This window comes from Myotis lucifugus, unplaced genomic scaffold (genome assembly GCF_000147115.1).
Source record: "Myotis lucifugus unplaced genomic scaffold, Myoluc2.0 scaffold_54, whole genome shotgun sequence".
NCBI lineage: Eukaryota > Metazoa > Chordata > Mammalia > Chiroptera > Vespertilionidae > Myotis > Myotis lucifugus.
Window position 1 is genome coordinate 1,951,980 of NW_005871102.1, and position 12,178 is coordinate 1,964,157.

General features: G+C 48.6%; 1 protein-coding gene across 1 annotated transcript in view; it reads right to left on the bottom strand.

Annotated features, from left to right (window-relative positions):
- The window catches only part of TNR (tenascin R), a 59,694-nt gene extending 48,611 nt beyond the window's left edge, over nt 1–11,083 (bottom strand). Inside the window, exons 1-3 of the mRNA XM_023754019.1 lie at nt 10,582–11,083; nt 7,705–8,181; nt 1,410–1,673 (exon numbers count right to left, since the gene is read on the bottom strand). Of these exons, the coding sequence (XP_023609787.1) occupies nt 1,410–1,673; nt 7,705–8,181; nt 10,582–11,083 (1,243 nt within the window). The remainder of the gene's footprint in view (nt 1–1,409; nt 1,674–7,704; nt 8,182–10,581) is intronic.
- Between the last annotated feature and the right edge of the window lie 1,095 nt (nt 11,084–12,178).

The following is a 12,178-nucleotide window of genomic DNA, read 5'->3' on the forward strand; positions in this document are numbered from 1 at the left end:
ACGGGGGGCTCAGAGAGCTTCCAGGGGGTACACACATGGAGGTACTGGGAGGCTGAGTACCCGAGGGGGCATGGAAGCTCCATGCTCATCCCCTACATACCTTGCCTTATACATCTCTTCATCTGGCTGCTCCTGAGTTGTGTCCTTTATAATAAGTTGGTAAGTAAAGCACTTTCCTGAGTTCTGTGAGTTGTCATCATTAATTATCAAATCTAAGGAGAGGCTGTGGGGACGCCCTGAGTTTATAGCCAGGGGGTCAGAAGTACTGGTGACAAACTGGGACCTGAAGTGGGGGCCATCCCCTGAGACTGAGCCTAAACCTGTGGGATCTGACACTAACTCCAGGTAGTGTCAGAATTGAGCTGGTGTCTGAGAGTCAGGAAGTGGCATTGGAAATGATTTAAGAAGTCAGAGGTGTGTATAAAGAGAAAAAAATAACAGTGACTTCCTAACTCCTTCCCAGTCTCCTCCTTAATATAGTCAATGTTAATAGTTGGTATGCAATCTTCTAAAATTTGTGCTTAAATAAACATACAAAATATAGAGACACACCTATAGGAGTTTTCCCTTGTTATAAATGAAAAAGGAAAATGCCCATTTCTTAATGAGAGCAGTTTACTTGCTCTCTCTCACTCTCTTCTCCCCATTGAAATTTTCTAAACTATGTTCTAGAGTAGGGGTGGGGAACTTTTTTTTGCCAAGGGCCATTTGGGTATTTATTACATCATTTGCAGGCCATACAAAATTATCAACTTAAAAATTAGCCTGCTGCATTTAGTCAAATGTTTAGTTAACTCACCCCAAATGATTTTGCAGGCCTTATATAGTCCTTGGGCTGGACGTTCCCCACCCCTGTTGTAGAACCTCAACTTTTATAATCAAAATGGACTATCAAGATATTTTGTTAAACAAAAGACCACCAGGAAATTATGCCACCTCTCCATGAGAAGTGGGTGTTGTCAGTTGTGATCTTAAATAAGATATTTTCCCACTCCACTATACACTTACCATCTGTAACACACCTTTAGCGCACGCTTATCATACGTCCCATTTCGGATCTCCTGGTTTTAATCTCTAACTAGAATCAAAGTCTGTAGAATTCTCATAACTTCCCTTGACCTCTATTCAGATCTAGCTTAGAACAAGAAAGAGCTCAATAAAGTACTTTTTGTCCTTTGGTTCTGTAATTGATGGAAGCTGCCTGAGTTTGGAAACCTTCTTCATCGAAGTGCCTTTGTATCGGCATACCCTTCCCAAGGGGGTCATGTCGGAAGACTGTCCCCTCAAGAGCAATGACTATTGCAGGCATCCCTGAAGAATTAAGAAAAGACACTGCGTACTATCATGAATGCCCATGATCTCATGGAGGAGAAAAGAAAAATGAAGCAGGACGGGGAAATGGTACGTACGGGTGGCCACCTTGGCAGTGATGGGAAGGCTGAGGATGTTGCTAATGACAGCATAGACGCTGATGTTGTAGGTGAGACCTGGCTCCAGCTCTGTGATGGTGACACCACGCCAATCTCCAGGCACCCGCTGCTGGAGCTGGAGGCCCCCCAGGGCCGTCGGCTGGTAAGAGATCACATATTCCGTCACTGCCATCGGCCCGTCCCATTCCAGCTCAATGGACCTGTCGCTGATACCAGCCACTCGCAAGTCCTCTGGAGGGGCAGCTACCGGGAGGCAATACACAGATAGCATGAGCTCAGAGGACTGCCTTCTCCATCCTCGACTCACCTTTCTCCCTCACATCTCACCCCAGGTGCCCTTTTTCAATGTTCTGCTCAGCTCAATGGCTGGGTGATTTCTAATGCCCTTTGTGGGCAGGTTCTTGACTTTCTGTGCTTAGTTTTCCCACCTCCATGGGGCCCTGAGTCAGTGGTGTGCTGGAATCAGCTCCTACTGACTCCTGAAAGTTGATGGTCAAATTCTCCCGAATTTTGCAAGACAGTTGTTAAATAGAGCCATTGTGAATGATTAAATATAAACTCAGAATTAAGTAAATTATATTACAAACAAAGGTAATAAATACTCAAAATTCATCAGTTTCAAATTATTTTGCTACATTTTACTATTTTCTATGCCCCTGAGGCAATGTACATGTGTTGTGTCTCTCTGGTGGCAATGCTATATAATTGTATTCTACTGCACAGCTATTGCCAACTCCATGTGTAGTGATGTCATGTTGGTAGTTTGAAATTGGCCACAGAGGGAGTATTTACACCATGGAAATTGGCAAATGCTATAAAGCAAGAACTTTCATTTTTTTCTTCAGTTATTAGATACTTAACAGCATACCAGTGACCAAAATTTTTGATAGTTTAATAAGTTGTCACCAAATTACCCTAGAAGACAATATTTGATTTTGCAAGTAGAAATAAAGGCTTATTCCTGGTTATTTTGTAGACAATAAGAAGCCCAAACAGTAAGTCCTGGATACCATGGACAGTTAAAGACATACAATAATGCTTTATTGTATCATTTTCTCTGCTAAAAAGATACTTTAAGTTTTGAAAGAAATGTAACTTAAGCTAATTTTTATTAGCCTTGATCTTGGGGATAATGATAAAGAAGCATTCTTGAGGGCTTTGCTTTTCTCTCTTGTTCAAATGCTAATCAAAGAATCACCAAAGATTAAACCTCCTAGAAATAGCCTTTCATGTATGGTTCTCTTAGGAAATAGAGATTCACCAGGAATGTGGTATTAAATAATTGAACCTTTAAGACCAATTAGGAGGCTAATTCTAGTGTGCCTGCAGTTGGTGCTTATAGATGAAATCAAAGATCGGGCCAATATTTAAATAGTCATAATTAACGTATAAGTTTATATGTAATGGAAGCTTCGGTTAGTTTAAAAGTTGTCATTGGTTTTGAATTTCTCCTCCAAGAATTCTCATTTTTTTCTTTTTTACCATATAAGAATGTAGGACTGAGCCGGCTACTGTACACAGAATTTGTGTGTGGAACGTGGCTGCTCCACCTCCCCTCCCCGCCCCGCCGTTGTGCTCACATGTGCACCCTCAAATTCTCGGTAGTGGCCGACAAGAGCCGCCCAGACTCTTAGGATGGACATTAGGACCACATATTTGCAATGTTGAGTATCTGCTTTGATTGCTTTTGCCCCAAACTGTTCATTGTGTGAAAGAGTCTAAGCAACAGAGCTTCCTCCGACTAAAGATGGCTAATGTTGACCAAAACAAAACATTAAAAATTTATTCTTTCAATGTATAAAACTAAATGTAAATGAAATTTAAATAGACTTTCAAATGATAATTGATAATAAGCTCATATCATTTCTAATTCTGACATTACTGAAGTTTAAACTGCACTAAGAACATTGGGTATAGTGCCTACAGAATAACGCCTGGACCAAGGGGGAATAAAAGAATTGATCTATAGAACCTCTGAGTAGTTTGCATGACTATAGTAAGCATTTATTATGCATCAGGAACGATGCTAAATCCTCTCACCAACACTGTGGGACATGTATCATTATTACCCCTATTTTATAGATGAGAAACAAAACTGTCAGCAGACACAGAAGCTATGGTTTGAACCAGGCAGAATGGGTCTAAGCTCTCACCCAGTAAACAACACCCCTTTGAGGCGGCATAGCATTTCACAGTCTATAACAGCGCTTGCCAACTGGTGGTCTGCGGACCACTAGTGGTCCGTGAGGTCCGAAAGGTTGGCGACCGCTGGTTTAAGGAAACCTTTCTGACCCTATAAAACATGTTCAGACACACATTCTAATTAGAATTTTTAAAAATCTGTCCATAGCAGCCCAAGTGAAGCAGATCGTGTAGCTATAATGATCCCAGCCTTATAGATGGAGAAACTAAGGCCCGGGTTAAGGGACTTGCCAAAAGCCCAGGAGGTGGGTTACAGAAGAATTGATTCTCAAATCCAGATCATCTACACTGAGTGTTCCTTCCCTGCCAGTTTGTAGACCGGGTCACGGTGGCGTCGGATGTCTTCTTTCACGTATACACAGCCCTCCAACGGAAAACCAGGTTGGAGAATAATTCAGACTGTCCTTTAGCAGGTGAATTCCAGGCTGCTTATCGTAGCAACTTCTTTTAAAAATGGGTCTCGAGTGCCTGCGGCCCGTGAGTCACACCGATTCCAGGCTTCCTCTGCGGGACGTCCCCTGCCACAGTGACAGGAATGGCCCTTCCGAATTTCCCGTCACCAGCAGCTCTTGGGGCATTTGGGACAAGTCAGTATTCCTTTCTGGTTCCTTCTTCCCGAAAAGAAAGCTACAGAGGATGCCAACAGAGGATGATCCCAGATGAGCATTTGGGGATTTTAAAGTAAAAATGAGGTGCGGAAGGATTTTTTATCTTGGTAACTTCACCTGGCAAGGTTTTATTGTGGGACACGAGGCTGGTGGTAGGCACTGCTTCTCCTTCTGATGAGATGGTCCCCACTTGCCTTGAAACTGGCAGGAGCTGTGTGCACTGGGGGTCAGTAATGCCTATGAAATGAAATGGGACTGAACTTAAAGCAAACTATAAAGGAACCATGTGCCTTGATGCTGTGAATTTAGGGTGCAAAGCAGTGTCTTACTTTCTGGGGTTCCAACCTTGAAACCTTGGGAAGAGAGGGTGATTAAAAGGGAATAAATTGGGCCCAACTGGTTTGGCTCAGTAGATAGAGCGTCAACCTGTGGACTGAAGGGCCCAGGGTTCCATTCTGTGTCTCTATCACATCAATGTTTTTCTGTCTCTCCCCCTCCCTTCTACTCTCTCTCTAAATATCATTGGGAAAATATCCCTGGGTGAGGATTAACAACAACAAAAAAATGGAAAAAAACTGGTGTGAGGCATGGAGTTGCATATCTGCAAAGATGCCATGCTGTTTCCCTTGTAGATTTGCATCAATGTTGCACCTAGATTAGTTGTGTGAAGTGTTTTGCTCCAACGAATGAGTAATTTCAGGTGCCAAAGGCAGGGCTGGCTGGGGTGCAAGCAGAGGCAGAGGCAGAGGCTGACGTTGATGAATCCCCATGGGTCTGACGGAGGAAGTCCGGGGACCCTGCTCTGCTGGTTCTTTCATCCTGTTCACGCATTGGCCAGCTCTCGCATTAACCTGCTGCACTGGGGGAGGTGTGAACAGTTGGTTCCAACATCTGATTTCTTTTTATCATTTGACAGAACTTGGCTTTCATATCAAGAGACTATTTCTTTGTATATGTGGCTTTTCACATTTTTATTTTTCAATTCCTCTCTACTCAGCATTCCGGAGAGGATTAAAGAGTGCTAGAAGGTGGTCGGTGACCAGGGTTCTCATTCTCGCCCTGCCATCCATTAGCTGTCTGGCCCTGCAAGAATCTCTGTCTCTCTGAACTGCTGCTTTTTAAATCTGGGGAATGAGGAGCCCAGAGCAGCTTCTTTCTGAGGCCTGTTTTAAGTGCTCCTATTCATGAATTTACTGTGCCATATCTTCACGTGGCCAGAGAACAGGCAGGATGGTTGTGATTTCGCCTCATGGCCCACTACGAGCAAAGACCAAGGCTGGGAGTCCAGTACGGTGTCCTCACCAACTCTCAATTGCATTCAGCCTCTAGCAGCTCAGGGCCTCAGAATGAAACCCACAGCAGGCAGGCGGGCTTCCTGCACCCTGGCAGAGTGGGAAGAGTGGCCTGCAAGGACGTTGGTTTTGTGGTTCTCCATGTTTTCACCTCCTCGTGCCTGTGGGCGAAGGCGGCAGTGACGCTGTAGTGTGTGCGCCTGGCCAGAGATGACCAACAGAGGATAACTACCCCCTCTCCCGCATGAGCCAGCAAAGCAGCACTTTAGACAATGCCCTTCATGGTCTCTGGCAGAGACCCGGGCGTTTGGTTTAAAAGGCATCGAGAGCAGTCCCTCCTACAGCGAGCGATGGCTCGGGTTGCTATAGAAACAGATGGAGATGATGTAACTGTCCCTCCTCACATGCTTTGGGAACCTGTGAAGTAATTTATCTGGGCCTTCAGAAATGATCCTCCAACAGCCAGAGAGGATGTGTTGGAGGTCACATGGGCTCAGGGTTTGGACTCCACCCAGTTGAGCAGGAGCTACTAACAGCTGTGGCGCCTTCCCTGAATGGCCGGGAGGGCTCCAGTTCGGTTTGGACCCTGGATCAGATTTAAGATTCTGTCTACAAGGGGACCTGTCCCTGTAGAACATGACAGGTATGTACAGTCCCACACAGAGCCATTCCATTCAGAAGCACGTGGACTAGAGGGTAGCCATACGGAGCAGTGGCCCCAGCTGATCTTTCGCATCCTCAGATGGGGCCCAGGGAGCCTCACCCTGTGGGTGGGAATCGGGACCACGTGTCAGCCTCCCTTCCCCAGCAAACACCTAGTGATTTCAGATCTAGAAACAGCGAGGCTTCTCTTCTGCTTAAATTTTCTTTCATAACAGTTGGTAGAACTAAGTATACTTTTAAAAAGATATTTCAATTCAGAAAATAAACCAGGAGGCTAAATGAAATTATTGAATATGGAAAAAAGTGAAGGAACATGAAAATATTTTTTCCTAAGCAGTACATTATTATTTGCTCACTCGTGGGTTTTTTGTTGTTGTTGTTGTTGTTGTTGTTATTGCCAATGAACTTTGATAGAATTTAAGTTGAAGTCACAGTGCAGGAGCCTGGTGTGGCTGGCCTGCTCTCTCGGGGAGTCACTGAGGATGCTGAAGAAGTAAAGGCTTCCAGCATTCCTCCCATAAACTGACATCAGAGCGCTGATCGGAAAATTCCCAGAATCACCCCATCAGGAGGGTTAAAAATGTTTGTTTGTTATTTTTTTAAATTGCATTTTAAATCCCCCTCATGGGCACTCCAGCCCACTGTTACAAATTGAAGTGCAGATGAAACGGATCAAGGTCAATCCCTTAATCTGGGCTATTTAGACACACACATTTAGTCAGCAGATGAGCAATAATAGTGAGATGATAAAAATAATCTGATTTTAGGCAAAAAAGTCATCTCCAGTGAGATGCTGGTACTCTTCCCACCACAGGATTTCCTTCCTGGTTTTAGGACACCTCTGTACGGTGTCCGTGCTGTAGACCCCAGATGGGCTTGGTTCCAATTTGCTGCATGTCATCTGGAACAGCGTGAGTCACGGCCTTCTAACATTTTGCACTGATTGTCAGAACGTGAGCTGCTGCTTGATGCCTTGGCTGCTTTATTCCTGTTTGCATTTCATTCCTTACCTACAAACACTTTTTTTTCCATGTGGACACTAGACCATTTCATAAACTAACACTGAGTAATATAGGCTCCAAAATCACAGGCTAACCCCCATCTCAAGTGGTGGTTGAGACTTGTCCTGGGACATGGCGGTGAGCAAGGGGGATATTCTGGACGCCCTCTGAGTCAGAGCGGCCTTGCCCAAGGTGGTCCCCTGGCCCGTCTCTCCCCTTCCCTCCACTCAGGGACAGTGGGAAGCTGTCGCTGTTGCTGTTGCCTTTGTTCAGTCTGAGCGTAAGATCCAACTTTCAGCATGAACCTGACCTTTTCAGGTCCCCCCCCCCCTTAAGTCTGCCCCATCCACTGTGATTGACGAAGAAACCAGCTCCCTTGGAAAGCAAGCGAGCACAACCCAAGGGGGAATCATTTTGCCTAAAATCCACCTTCCTTCCCATCTCTCTTCCCCTCTCCAGTGAGTCTGCTGGGCCACCCACGCCAACGCCCAGGAGCACCCCTTCCTACCTGCCGAGCAGTCGGGGCCCTGGTAGCCCTCTTCGCAGAAGCAGAGTCCCTCCTGGCAGTGTCCTCGCCCGCTGCAGGCGTTCAGACAGTGCCGCTGGCCACAGTCCTCGCCCACATAGCCCTCCTGGCACACACAGGTCCCGTTGGCACAGTTCCCCTTCCCGGAGCAGTCCCCGGGGCACCTCAGCTCGCTGCAGTCCTCGCCAGTGTAGGGCTCCTCACAGACACACTCCCCGTCCACACAGAGCCCCCGGGAGCTGCAGTCAGTGCGGCACCGGAGTTCGGAGCAGTCCTCACCGCTGTATTCGCTGTCACAAATGCACTGGCCATCCACGCACACGCCCCGGCTGGAGCAGCCCAGGGGGCAGGAGGGCTCTGAGCAGTTCTTGCCAAACCAGCCTTCATTGCAGATGCAGCCACAGGACTCGAGGCTAAAGTTGCCGTGGCCACTGCAGTGAGGGAGGTAGTCCAGTTGTCCTGGAAAGGTCAAGGAGAAGGTCAAAGGGAGGCAGTGGCACCCCCTGAAAATGGTGCCTGGGGCGGGGTGGGCAGAGACCTCTTCTCCCTCTCTGATCAATGTATGTCACTGAGAGTTCATTTCAACCCATATAATCAATTTCATAAATATATTCCCCAGTGGGTTGTCTGTGCCTAGCATGGCGCTGGGATAAGGATGAGTGAGATCTGGTCCCTGTACATCAGGAGCTCAGTTTTGAGGTGTCTCAGCTTCCATTCCTGAGGAAGAGGCCTTAGATGAAGATTCAAGTGAAAGTGACTTATTAGAAAGTGGTCCCCAAAAATCTGGTTGGGGAAAGGGGAAGTTTGGGGAGGGAAGGAGCCCCAGCCAGGTACATTGTGGGCCAAGTCCAGGGAAGGTAACTGGGGGTTAGTCTTGCAGGATGCTCGGGTCACAGTGCAGGTTACCCCTCATCATGGGTTAAGGGCTGTCCCTGGGGGTGTAAAGGCTCAGGCTCCTCCATTCTCTCTCTGGGCAAGCCAAGGAGGGTCCCACAGCCCAAGGACAGCCCCTGACAAAGATGCCCAGGTGCTCTGGGGACTGAAGGGGTTCCCAGGGCATGTAGGCTGAGCACTGGGCTTGCTATGCAGGGCAAGGCCGTATGTGCCACGGACTTGCCCTACTCCCTCTGCTTCCTGCCCTCACACTCACTCTGCTCATGCATCAGCCCTTGGCTCCAAGGTCAGTTCAAAGGCCTCCCTCAACCTCAGTCTCCTGCAGTCACTGTTTGCTATGATCCTTTTAGGATTCTGTGCGCATCTCTGTCCTAGCCCTTACCACGCTAGAAGCACAGTGGCTAATTTATCTGGCTAACATGAATCACACAAACTTATCAAACAAACACAAGCCCAGCACCGGCGTGGCATCCTTCTCTGCACTTGGCCTTGGAGATCTGAAGTGCAGTAAGTTATATCTTGTTTAATCCTGTCACTTCAGTCACCCTCACGGCCTGAACGGATAGCACACTGACATTGCTGAACACAGGCTCGCTTGTAGATTTCCCCACTTCTGCCAGGGAGCCTGGTGGGAGGCGGGGGAAAAGCCACTCAGAAAGCCGCCCAGCTTCCCGGGCAGCAAAGAGCCCATGTTCATGGACACCTATGATTTCCCCGTGTTCTGGCTCCATGGATAACCGACCTGACAGTTCTCACTGAGGGATGGGAGACTGGGCAACTGGACTTGCTTCTCTTCTTCAGACTGTTTTATTTACGGTTTTGGTTGGGGAGAGGAGGTGGTGAGAAAACCATGGCACCTCACTACTCAAAGACTGCCCACACTCATGTCCGTGTGCCTCAAGACACGTGGGCCATACGGGTCACTACTGCCTTCATCCCTACGAGAGCCTGGAGATATGAGACGTGAAAGCTGGAACCCAAGCTAGTGAGACAGATTCCTGCTCTCACCAAAGGATGAATGGCAGGATGGCAGGACTCTACGGGGCCTTTGGGTGAGAGGAGATGTGCACACAAGGCAGCAAACAGCTGCTGCTCAGGCAGGTCAGCGGGCAATAGCTCATGCTCCTGTGGGCTCACGAGGAGCCAGGCTTTCACCTGAGCGGATGCTTGTATCTTAATGCTCCTTGCCGTTCTGCTCTATCCCCATTTGTCGACAGGGAACGAAAGGCACAGGTCATGGGACTTGCTTAAGGATTAAGCTAGTAAATAGCAGAGTCCAGATTTGAACTCAGGGAGTCAGACTCTGAAAACCTAATGACCTATCAGAGAGGCACAGACAGTAACTCCTAAGTGTTACTTTCAGCGGGTGAGTGAGGCTGGAGTTACCTCTCCCGGACATTCAGCCTTTGGAAGGGGTGCAGAATAAGCAATGTGTGTGTGTGTGCGTGTGTGTGCATGTGTGTGTATGTGTGAGCAGGTGTGTGCACACGTGCGTGCCGGTGGAGGGGGCAGGGGCCAGAACTTCCATCTTGCTGGAGAGGACGGGGATGGGTCCTGGGAGACCTTGATGACTATCATTTACTCAGATGGGAGAAAGGCTGCGACTGAGTGAACATGCGCCTGCATTCTCTAGTCCCTCAGGTTAACACGGAGAGATATCAATTCAACAGCCTGTAAAAACCCAAGATGAATGAAGACAGACATCAAACTCCCTGCTCACTGCTGTGCTGAACGGATGTGCCATTCCCTGACTCATCCCCCCAGAAGCAAGTAATGTCTTTCACACGGACTAGGCGAGCGTGTGGGTGTGGAGGATGCGGGTGCCAGTCCTCCGGGAGGACTGTGTGCAGATCTCAGAGACGCTTTATCACAGAGCTACAGACTGGGGCTCGTTTCCTTGCGCACGAAGAGGGGCCGATTCCCCTCCTCTTCCCACCCGAAGCCCCTGCAGGGGCCCAGCCCTACCTGTGGCTGCACTTTCTTGGCAGCAGCTGCTGCCGCACTGGTCCCGAAGCACCGACACCTCCCTCTCCAGCATCTCGATGCGGCTCAGCAGCTCCCGCAGCACCTGGGCCGAGCCGGTGGCGCATGGGCAGGCCTTTTTGGGGAGGTTGATCCTGTGGGTGACGGTGACCTGGCTCTCCGGGTCGGAGGTCTGGCCCAGATACTCGGCCGGTGCCTCGTCTTCCGCACTCACCTCCTGCTCGGCCGAGGCCTCCAGCCCCGAGGAGCAGAGGCTGTCCAGGGGCACGTTGATGTTGTACACGTGGTTGAAGACCACGGGCGGCTCTTTGTCGGATGTGTTGTAGCTGGCAATGCCTCCCTCCTCCTCCACCGCCGGTCTCTGGCCCCTCTCCGTGGGGACCTCCAGCTGACACTCTGTGGGCTTGAGCATGGAGCCCAGAAGAATCAGGTTGACGCCAAGGAGCATGTTCTTCAGGACCACAGTTTCCCCGTCGGCCCCCATCCTCCGTGCAGAGCTCTGGGTTCAAGACCGGCCCGCAGCTCACAGCATGGAGTTGTCGGAATCTGCAAGAGAAACAGGACTGAAGTTACCTCTGAGACCTGCGCCAGGTGCCATGCTGTGCAGAGTCCTGCAAAGCCCAAGGACAGGCGGCCAAAGACTTTCAAGGGGAGGGAGTCTGGGAAGGGACGGGAACTACCAGGGTCATAAAAGCCCAGAGCTTTGTCCCCTGAAATGGACACTGCTTCCAAAGATTTTCTGCAACACAGGAGACCGGCCCCCATGCTGGCAAGTGGTTCCAGCAAAGAGGGCCTGCGAGGCGGGGGCCCGGGCTCTGTGGAGAGTCTCTTTCTCCAAAGAAAATTCAGTGCTTCTTTCCACTCCTGGGTGAGAATTAGGATGAAGGCACCGTGGAGCCTCAGGCGCACCCTCGCATTTCCACAGATAGTTATTATGAAGGACACCCACCAGCCTCTTCAAAATAACTTATTAACTCTTCCAAGCTCATCTCTTTAATACAAGTCGACTTGAGAATAACCAGCCAGGCAGATAATATAGTTCCCGGTAATTGTGGCTGTTAATAATCCTTGGGTACACGTGTGATTATCTGGGACCGTGCGGGCTGCACACGCCTCTAATCTTCTCATTAGCACAGTCCCAGCGCTGCGTGATCGGGGCTCCTTTCTTCCGAGGTCCTGCTTAAATTGCTAAACTAATAAATTAGCTCCTCTGCTGGTTACCCAGTCACAAAGAACCACAAAGAACAATATATTTACTGTCATGCAAATAAGGTTTAGGGAAATTATATTGCTTTTTTATTCCCCACATAGAGGAGAAAAGAGGCCCAACAAAGTTGGGTTCTAAAGGTGGCTTTAAAGCTACTAAGAAGATTAAGGTCTAAGGGCTGATGAAGGGAGAGTAACTGTGAGTCCAAGGATGAGGCAGCAAACGGAACATGTACTGAATGTGGACTGTGCACCTCACACCTGACCTACTTGGCCCTCAGAACATCCCTATGTCGGAGCATTAGGGTTATTCCCATCTTAGGATGGAGGATATTCTGCCCAGAGATGTCGAGATTGGAGATCAAAGGTTAAG